General features: G+C 38.4%; 1 protein-coding gene across 1 annotated transcript in view; it reads left to right on the top strand.

The window, feature by feature from the left end:
• Positions 1-1,559: 1,559 nt before the first annotated feature.
• Positions 1,560-9,691, top strand: part of puf60a (poly-U binding splicing factor a) — a 115,882-nt gene continuing 107,750 nt past the window's right edge. The window contains exon 1 of the mRNA XM_045693787.1: positions 1,560-1,692. Within this exon, the coding sequence (XP_045549743.1) occupies positions 1,672-1,692 (21 nt within the window). The 5' untranslated portion in view covers positions 1,560-1,671. The remainder of the gene's footprint in view (positions 1,693-9,691) is intronic.

The following is a 9,691-nucleotide window of genomic DNA, read 5'->3' as shown; positions in this document are numbered from 1 at the left end:
TTGGCTAATGCTTTTGATACGGTAGACCATTCCATTCTTGTAGGCCGGCTAAGGAGTATTGGTGTCTCTGAGGGGTCTTTGGCCTGGTTTGCTAACTACCTCTCTCAAAGAGTGCAGTGTATAATGTCAGAACATCTGCTGTCTCAGCCACTGCCTGTCACCAAGAGAGTAGGCCCCATGCTCTTCTCAATTTACATCAACAACATTGCTCAGGCAGTAGAAAGCTCTCTCACCCATTTATATGCAGATGATACAGTCTTATACTCAACTTACCCCTCCTCTGATTTTGTGTTAAACTCTCTACAACAAAGCTTTCTTAGTGTCCAACAAGCTTTCTCTGCCCTTAACCTTGTTCTGAACACCTCCAAAACTAAGGTCATGTGGTTCGTAAATAAAAAATGCCCCTCTTCTCACCGGTGTGATTACTTCCTCTGAGGGTTTAGAACTTGAGGTAGTCACCTCATGCAAGTACTTGGGAATATGGCTTGACGGTACACTGTCCTTCTCTTTGCATATATCAAAGCTGCAGGCCAAGGTTAAATCTAGACTGGGTTTCCTCTATCGTAATTGCTCTTCTTTCACCCCAGCTGTCAAATGAGATGACCATCCTACTCATGCTAGATTACGGAGACTTAATTTATATATCGACAGGTAAGGGTGCTCTCGAGCGTCGAGGTGTTCTTGACCATTCGGCCATCAGATCTGCCACCCTTGCTCCATACAAGACACATCACTGCACTCTATACTCCTCTGTAAACTGGTCATCTCTGTATACCCGTCGCAAGACCAACTGGTTGATGCTTATTTATAAAACCCTCTTAGGCCTCACTCCCCACTATCTGAGATACCTACTGCAACCCTCATCTTCCACATACAACACCAGTTCTGCCAGTCACATTCTGTTAAAGGTCCCAAAAGCACACACATCCCTGGGTCGCTCTTCTTTTCAGTTCGCTTCAGGTAGACACTGGAACGAGCTGCAACAAACACTCAAATTGGACAGTTTTATCTCCATCTCTTCATTCAAAGACTCAATCATGGACATTCTTAATGACACTTGTGGCTGCTTCACATGATGTATTGTTTTCTCTATCTTCTTGCCCTTTGTGCTGTTGTCTGTGCCCAATAATTTTTTTACCATGTTATGTGCTGCTACCATGTTGTGTTGTTGTCATGTGTTGCTGCCATGATGTGTTGTTGTCTTCGGTCTCTCTTTATGTAGTGTTGTGTTGTCTCTCTTTTCATGATGTTTGTTTGTCCTATATTTTATTTAATAATAAAAAAATGTAATCACAGCCCCCGTCCCCACAGGAGCCCTCATTAAAAATAAATAAAATAATGTGTGTTTTGTCCAATATATATATATATTTTATTCCCAACCCCATCCCAAAAGGAGGCCTTTTGGTAGGCTGTCATTGTAAACAAGAATTTGTTTTTTAACTGACTTGCCTTGTTAAATAAAGATAAAAAAAAGAAATACAATAAATACATGTTCCGGATGGGAGCATGAGGGTTAGGGTTAGGGTACACGTAGCTGATGCAACCGGCCCCTGATCCCTAGAGTCCAGTAGGCGGCGGTAATGCACCTTTGAAGTTGGTTGCCAGGAGCCAATAAACATAATAGAAGAAGAAGTCCTCATTGGCGTCGCCCTGTGCTGAAAGGTGTGCTTCATGGCGGTGGCTGTTTCTGCGGTAAATAAATCGAATAGCATTGTTTTTCGATTATATTTTACACCAATGGTCAAACTCTGATGGTTAAAAGGGATTATTGACCATATTTTGCACAGCTCATCGTTGAATGCGTACAGTACAAGCTTGTCCTGCACTCATCCTGTTCCCTTATTCAGTTGGCTAACGTTAGATGGCTAGCTAGTTAGCTTGCTAACCCAGCCTGACACTGGCTCGTTAGTCAGCATAGCCATTACTGGCACTACAAACCTAGCCGCTGGTTAGCTTGCTAACGTTATTATTGAGTAAATGTGAACTGAGTACCGTTAGTTAGCTAGATAGCAAAGAGCGGGATTTAAAGACCTAGCTAACTATGAAGCTAACGTTCGCTAGGTACTAACCAACGAACTTGCACCTTTCGATAATAGTAGTTAACTAACGTCAGATAGTTACTAGTAGTAGAGTCCCTCGCGAAACTGGGTAGGCGCCAACTAGCTAGCTATCCAAGTCGGCTGGATGTAGTTAACTAGCTACCTAACTAGTCAATTAACGTTAGTCAGGTAGCCAAGCCTGACGACGGTCTGTCATAGCTAGGGAGGTCGAACGTTCAGCCTGCTACACACATACCCTGGCTGTTGACGCTCTAATAGAGAGTGCCTGCTTAAATAGTGTTTAGGAGCCTTTCTCCTGGTTAAAGTAGGAAGAAAGATGTATTGAATTACTTTGACATATTTCATCATATTACGCTAATGTCCCTATGGTGGACAGGAAGTGTTACTACATTAGACTATCAACACACAAGAACAGGAAATACACATTTTTACTTCCGATTGGTGATGTTAGTATCAAGTTTATAGTCATAGCGAGCTCAACATTCCATTGCTTAAAACGGATCAATAACTTTGGTTTAGTACCAGTGTTTTTGTCATACGCGCCAGTCTGTAGTGGGACTTAACGTAGCTGTCATTTTCAGACCACCGTGGCTAGGAAAAAAAATCGGTAGCTCCTCCCGTAACTCTCTGGCCTCATGAATTCATGGATTTGAGGGTTAAACTATCATTCAAAGGAAATCCAACCGCGGTCGCTATTTAGAAACTGGTGTAAGGTGGTGATTGGTTGAAATTATCCTGTGAAAACGGTTTCCTTTTCCGTATTGGTCATAATTTTCTCACGGAGATATACGTTGATAAATGGCTACAACAGGTTGTCGTTTATCAACACGCATGTAGTGTGTCCAAGTTCATTGAGGTTTGTCTGTTAGAACATAGCTTCCCAAACTTGGTCCTGGGCACCTCTCCCCGCCAGATGTTTTTTTCCCCTCTAGCACTACACAGCTGATTTGAAATGATCAGCTTGATGATGAGTAGGTCCTTTAAACCAGCTGTGTAGTGCTCCCAGGGTGGGCCCAGGGTCGCGTTTGGGAAACGCTGTGTTAGAAGAGTGCAAACAGTACACGTCGCTGCGGTTATTGTCCCAGTTCCATTGATTTCAATATCAATGAGAGTGATTCATTTGCACGCGCTATTGATTACAGTAGAACAGGGCAAATTAACTTTTTGGTCCACCAGTCACTGGCAGGTAGATTTTAAAATCTACCAATCACTCAGATTTTTTACCAGCCAAAATATATATTTTCACTGCTCAAATTACACCAACAATAAAAGATGAGCATGCTTTGTAATGTTTCTAAAACAATACATGTATTAACTAGTAAGAAGTAATGTGGCATATTGTTTAATTGCATTTTTTGTGACCTGAGTCTTTTAACCAAAATATTTACATTTACATTTAAGTTATTTAGCAGACGCTGTTATCCAGAGCGACTTACAAATTGGTGGATTCACCTTATGATATCCAGTGGAACAACCACTTTACAATAGTGCATCTAAATCTTTAGGGGGGGTTAGAAGGATTACTTTATCCTATCCTAGGTATTCCTTAAAGAGGTGGGGTTTCAGGTGTCTCCGGAAGGTGGTGATTGACTCAGCTGTCCTGGCGTCGTGAGGGAGCTTGTTCCACCACAGATATGAGACAAATTTGCCTTCCCCTTTAAGGGTGCAATGTTTTTGTGGTAACGCGACTCGTCATGTTTGTGCCTGTGAGATTGAGTCTGCGTTGTCTTCTCTTTGCGAGCAGTTGAAACTCAAACATAGAAAAACGATCTTGCTTGTGAACCAAATAATGTAAATAGCCAAGAAACAAAGGACAAAGTCTCACTTCAGTACACTTTCTTTTCAAGTAAATTAGACCAACTTTTATACCTGTGCGCTGCGCTTCTAAAAATGAAACTTTCGCTCAGCTCTTTACATGCACACAGCCCCCAGCCAGGCAGTGTTGCAGCGTGAGGTGGAATAGGCTATATAGGATTCATCGTTCTGACTTTGTGCAATTAATTTACCAGCTATGAAACAGAACGGCAGAAATACTTTGAAAACTGCAGCATTTATTTGACTATAAATGTGGGGTCATACTTGACGATTTTCATTCACAAATGTGAGTGAAATGGTGCCCTGAACATCTGCCAACGTGGCCGGTGAAAGGGACATCTTACCCGCCACTGCCAAAATCTACCTACATTTGGCTGGTTGCGGGTGTTAAGTTTAGGCCCTTCAGTAGAACAAGCTAATCAATAACGCTTGGTAAATAATGGTGTGTGTGCAGTTTAGAAGGTACTAATTTAGTGTGAAACATTCGTTGGGAGTAACGTTTATGTATTGGTCTTCAAAATATCACAACTTATTTCATCATATTGATTATGAATTTGGACATCTAAAACTGGTGTTTTGACACTCGGCCATAAATCAAAAAGTCAGGAAGCAGCAACAGTATCATCATCAGTGTATGTTTTAGGAATATAAATATAAATGGTACTTACATTTTATACAGGATTTTACATTATTAGGTAAAAACTACCGAATGAGCTGCAAAATGTGCTAGGATTGATTGATTTCAATGATATGAGTGAAATTGTGAAAATATGTTGTCCTAGCTACTCGTAGGGCAAACTCTTTTTGGTGATATCTGGTATATCATCAAAAATCAATCAAACCAAGTTTTTGGACTCATTTAGCTGTTTTTACATAATTAGGTACAATACCATTTGAAATTAATGTTGGAAGTGAAATTTATATTCCTGTTGACAAGACATTATGATTAATAGCCCAATGTCAAATTGCAGTTTTAATGTGTCAATCAATAACCAATATGCAGAAACAGTTTCCCATATATTGAAAACTTAAAATGTGCCATCTACACATGTGTAGCAATAGTAATCATATTACTTGTATTTTTTTTAAACGAGCACCTTATTAACTTCACACATACCAAAAACCCTGTGGATTTGACAAGTGGCAATAAATCACTGATATCGATTAGGGGAGAAATCAGGTTGTATGAGTTTAAAAAAAAAACATTAACTGGATATTTTTTACATCACTGGTTAGAGGACAACCTGCAGAAGACAGTCAGCTACATTTTGGAGTGATGCATTTTAATTTTGGGGTTGCCAAAACGGAAAGAGAAATTCAACACTTATTTTCAATCACACTAGACACTAGGGCTGGGCAATATATGGCCAAAATATTATATCACGTTATTAAAAACAATTGGACTGTGTGACGGTATTTGATGGTATTTTTAGTTTTTGAATAATAAAAGTTCTACATTTGCTTTATGAGTAGTGAGTGATCCTAGGGTGGCAACACACACATTCTAAGTGATTTCAATGGGTCTTTCTCCATTCTGATTGGTTTATACTGTTCAATTCAACCAAAACAAATTTCAGCACTTTTATCATTTATGCATTTCATGTTAAACTTGAGTAAAAGTAAAGATGTTAATAGAAAATTACCCAAGTAAAAGTGAAAGTCACCCAGTAAAATACTACTTGGGTAAAAGTCTAAAAGTATTTGGTTTTAAATATACTTAAGTATCAAAAGTAAATTTAAATGTAAGTATAAATAATTTCAAAATCCTTATATTAAGCAAACCAGATGGCACCATTTTCTTATTTAGTATTTTTTTTTTTACGGATAGCCAGGGGCACACTCCAACACTCAAGACAATTTACAAACAAGGCATTTGTGTGTAGTGAGTCCTCCAGATCAGAGGCAGTAGACGACCCGGGATGTTCTCTTGACAAGTGTGTGTGAATTTGATAATTTTCTTGTCCTGCTAAGCATTCAAAATGTAACGAGTACTTTCAGGTATCAGTAAAAGTATAAGTAAAAGTTGTCAAAAATAGTCAAGTACAGATACAATTTTTTAAAAAGTATATTTACTTAATTACTTTACATCACTGCTCAATTGAGATCATTTCCACACTGCCACTTAGGGCTGCACGATATGGGCAAATAATGTAGGACTTGTTTTTAACCAAATGTTGCAATTGCGATTTGACTTGCGAATTACAGCAAAACTGTTGGAATCATGGAAATAGAATGACTATTCTAATTATATAGTTAGAATACAGTGTTTGAGATGACAACGAATTAAAATGCCAGGGAGGAGTTATTGTGACAGGGTAGGAACTAAAGTGTTGATAAGTGTTTCCTAGGGGACCTTGTAAGCTTTTGGCTACATTGCATGTTTTCTCTTAGCTACTTCATGTAGCTAACATATTCTTGCTTTGCATATTTCTCTTGGATTTAGAAGATACTGTTGCACAAACAACATGCTGATTTAGGTCTACACCATCATTAGTATTATCAGGCTGTATTAGCTAGCTACATTTTCTATTACTCAGTACATTTATTAGCTAGCTTTTAGCATTAGCGGCTAACAATTATCGTCTCACAAGATTTAGGGCAACTTGCTAAGAAAAGACAAACTAGCTGTTTTGCTAATGTAAGAAACAAACCAATAGTGTAATTATAGGACGCTAGTGGATTTATATTAAGAAGCAAAGTGAAAACAGCGTTGTTGTCATCAACATTGTTGCATGTGCTGCATTGACCATACAGACTGAACGCAAGTGTGTCGTGGTTGAGGAACATCAAATGTGCTCCTTGATTTACGGGGCGTGGCTAGGTCTGTGTGGAAAGTGGCGCGGAGAGAGATGACTCAAGTAGGGAAGTAAACTATAAAAATGTACATTACACATGGCGTATCACATTTAACAAACCAAACATTCAAATCCCGGTATAGAAGGTAAAGTAAAAACCCAAACTGGTCCCTGCATCAATACTGGTATATCATAAAATACAGTATACCGCCCAGCCCTAAATCACACATATCGATATGTTGAAATCAATAGAACAAGAGGGGGGGGGAAGTCAGGTTGCACGTCCTGTTCAAAGTTACATTACTGAAAAACCACAGGCGATCTGGGAATAATATCTATATATTATATATATATATATATATATATATATATATATATATCGATCGTTGGTTTAGGACTTGTAGACCGCCAGCTACATTTTGGATTGTTGCATTTTGTTTCAAGGGGGTTACCGATACGGAAAGGTTATCATGTTGGTGCTGCCAAAATGTTTTATTCATGAAAGCTACACTGTCCTGCAAAATCATCCCGTTGTCCTGTATTTTGGTATTTTAAATGTGGTTACCTTAGTTGTAAGCGCTGTTTAAACAAACATTATACAGAGACAGCACGGAAACTTGGAATAATCTATATATGGTTGGTTAGATGAGGATTTGTAGAAGGCTGCGATCTATATTTTGGAATGTTGGATGTTGATTTCGGGAAGCTGCCAATAAGGAAATGGAAACAAACCACTTTTTCAATTTTTGGACTTCAACGAATCATGACCTGGCATAGGATATTAACACTGACAAGGGTTGGCTGTTACTTGAGTGTTAGTTTGACTCTAAAATCCATGTATTGGTGTGTGGTCAGTGACTTTTATAGAGAGACCGCCCAGAATTATCTGTGCCATTTTGAGAAAGAAAATGATTGCTGCGTTCCCCAGTGTGTGTGACAAAATCAACAGTACAAAACCAAAGACATTTTCTGTTTTTAGCAGCTGATCTTGTCATTGTGTTGACCATAAACTTTTATACTAACATCACCGATCTGAGGTTAAAAGGATGTGTAATTCCCCCCAATTCGATATGTTCAAGATGTCAGCATGCGTAATGTAGTAACACATACTGTCCACCTCATGGAAAGTAGCGTAAGATAAAGTGCATTCAGAAAGTATTCATACCCCTTGATTTATTCCACATTTTGTTACAGCCTGAATTGAAAATGATAACTTTTTTTTTCTCACCCATCTGCATGCAATACCCCATAATGACAAAGTGAAAACATGTTTTTAGTATTAAATACAGAAATGTATCATTTACATAAGTATTCACATCCCTGAGTCAATACTGTCTAGAAGCACCTTTGGCAGCAATTATAGCTGTGAGTCTTTCTGGGTAAGTCTCTTAAGCGCTTTCCACACCTAGATTTTGCAACATTTGCCCATTATTCTATTTCAAAATCTTTAAGCTCTGTCAAATTGGTTCTTGATCATTGATAGACAACCATTTTCAGGTCTTGCCCTTGACTTTCAAGTAGATTTAAGTAAAAACTTTAACTCTGCCACTCAGGAACATTCACTGTCTTCTTGTTAAGCAACTCCAGTGTTGATTTGGCATTGTGTTTTCGTTTTTTGTCTTGCTGAAAGGTACATTTGTCTCCCAGGTTTTCCTCTAGGACTTTGCCTGTGCTTAGCTCCATTCCGTTTCTTTTTACCTTCAAAAACTCCCTAGTATTTAACGATTACAAGCATACCCATAACAGAATGCAGCCATCAATGTGCATTAAAATATGGGTAGTGGTACTCCGTAATGTGTTGTATTGGATTTGCCCCAAACAAAACACTTTGTATTCAGGACAAAAAGTTAATTGCGTTGCCAAGTTTTTTGCAGTATTACTCCTGTGCCTTGTTGCAAACAGGATGCATGTTTTGGAATATTTTAATTATGTACTGGCAACTCCTTTTCACAGTCAATTAGGTTAGTATTGTGGAGAAACTATGATGTTGTTGATTAATAATTAGTTTTCTACTACAGCCTTTAAACGAGCTGTATAAAGTCACCATTTGGATCGAGTTTTTGCCTTCCATGGTGACACCCAGGGCCGGGAAAATAACTTTTTGGTCCACCAGCCACTGTGGCAGGTAGATTAAAAAAATCTACCAGTCACTTTTTACCAGCCAAATATTATTTGCTCCATAATTAAACCAAAAATCACAAAAAAACATGAGCATCCTTTCAAATTCTTCAAAAACAATAAATGTATTACTAATAAGAAGTAGTGGGGTATATTGTTTAATTTGTGACCTGCGTCTTTTAACCAATGTATGTTAAAATAACTCGTTTAGATCCAATAATAAAAACGGAATAAGTTCTACAACTGAACATCAGGAATCAACAAAGTGCCTGGCCTGCCACAAAATGCTGAGTGATACGGCGTATTTATTTTTATAGTTCAGAGCTCTGTCTGCGCTTCCATTTTTTACAAGGAGGACATGATGTGCTCCTAAGTAGAAATGAGCACACAAATACAACTAGGAGAACAATGACAGAGTTCATGAATAAAGGTTTTTGGGAGTGATTCATGCGCAATCAAGCAAATCAATAGGTGTGACAAAAATGTTCAGCTGGCCCTTTAAGGGTAGGGTCATTACGGTGGTAACTTGGGCACTCACTTGTCTGTGATTAAAATAATCTCGTATTGCGTTGTCTTCCTAGCAGCAGACAATTGCATCAATCTCAAACTAACATTGAAAAACAACCTAGCATGTGAACAAAACCATATAACTGGCCAAGAAACAGGAGGACAAAGTCACACTTCAGTAACCTTTCTTGTCAATTCGACTAACCCTTAACTCTGCTCCACCTTGTGGACGGGCTGCGCCACTATATATATATATATATACATTACCAGTCAAAAGTTTGGACACACCTACCCATTCTTTATTTGTACTGTTATCTACATTGTAGAATAATAGTGAAGACATCAACACTATGAAATAACACATGTGGAATCATGTAGTAACCCAAAAAATGTGTT

Source organism: Salmo salar, chromosome ssa14 (genome assembly GCF_905237065.1).
Source record: "Salmo salar chromosome ssa14, Ssal_v3.1, whole genome shotgun sequence".
Classification (NCBI taxonomy): Eukaryota; Metazoa; Chordata; class Actinopteri; order Salmoniformes; family Salmonidae; genus Salmo; species Salmo salar.
The sequence above is the reverse complement of the archived record's forward strand: the minus strand, read 5'-3'. Positions and strand labels throughout refer to the sequence as shown.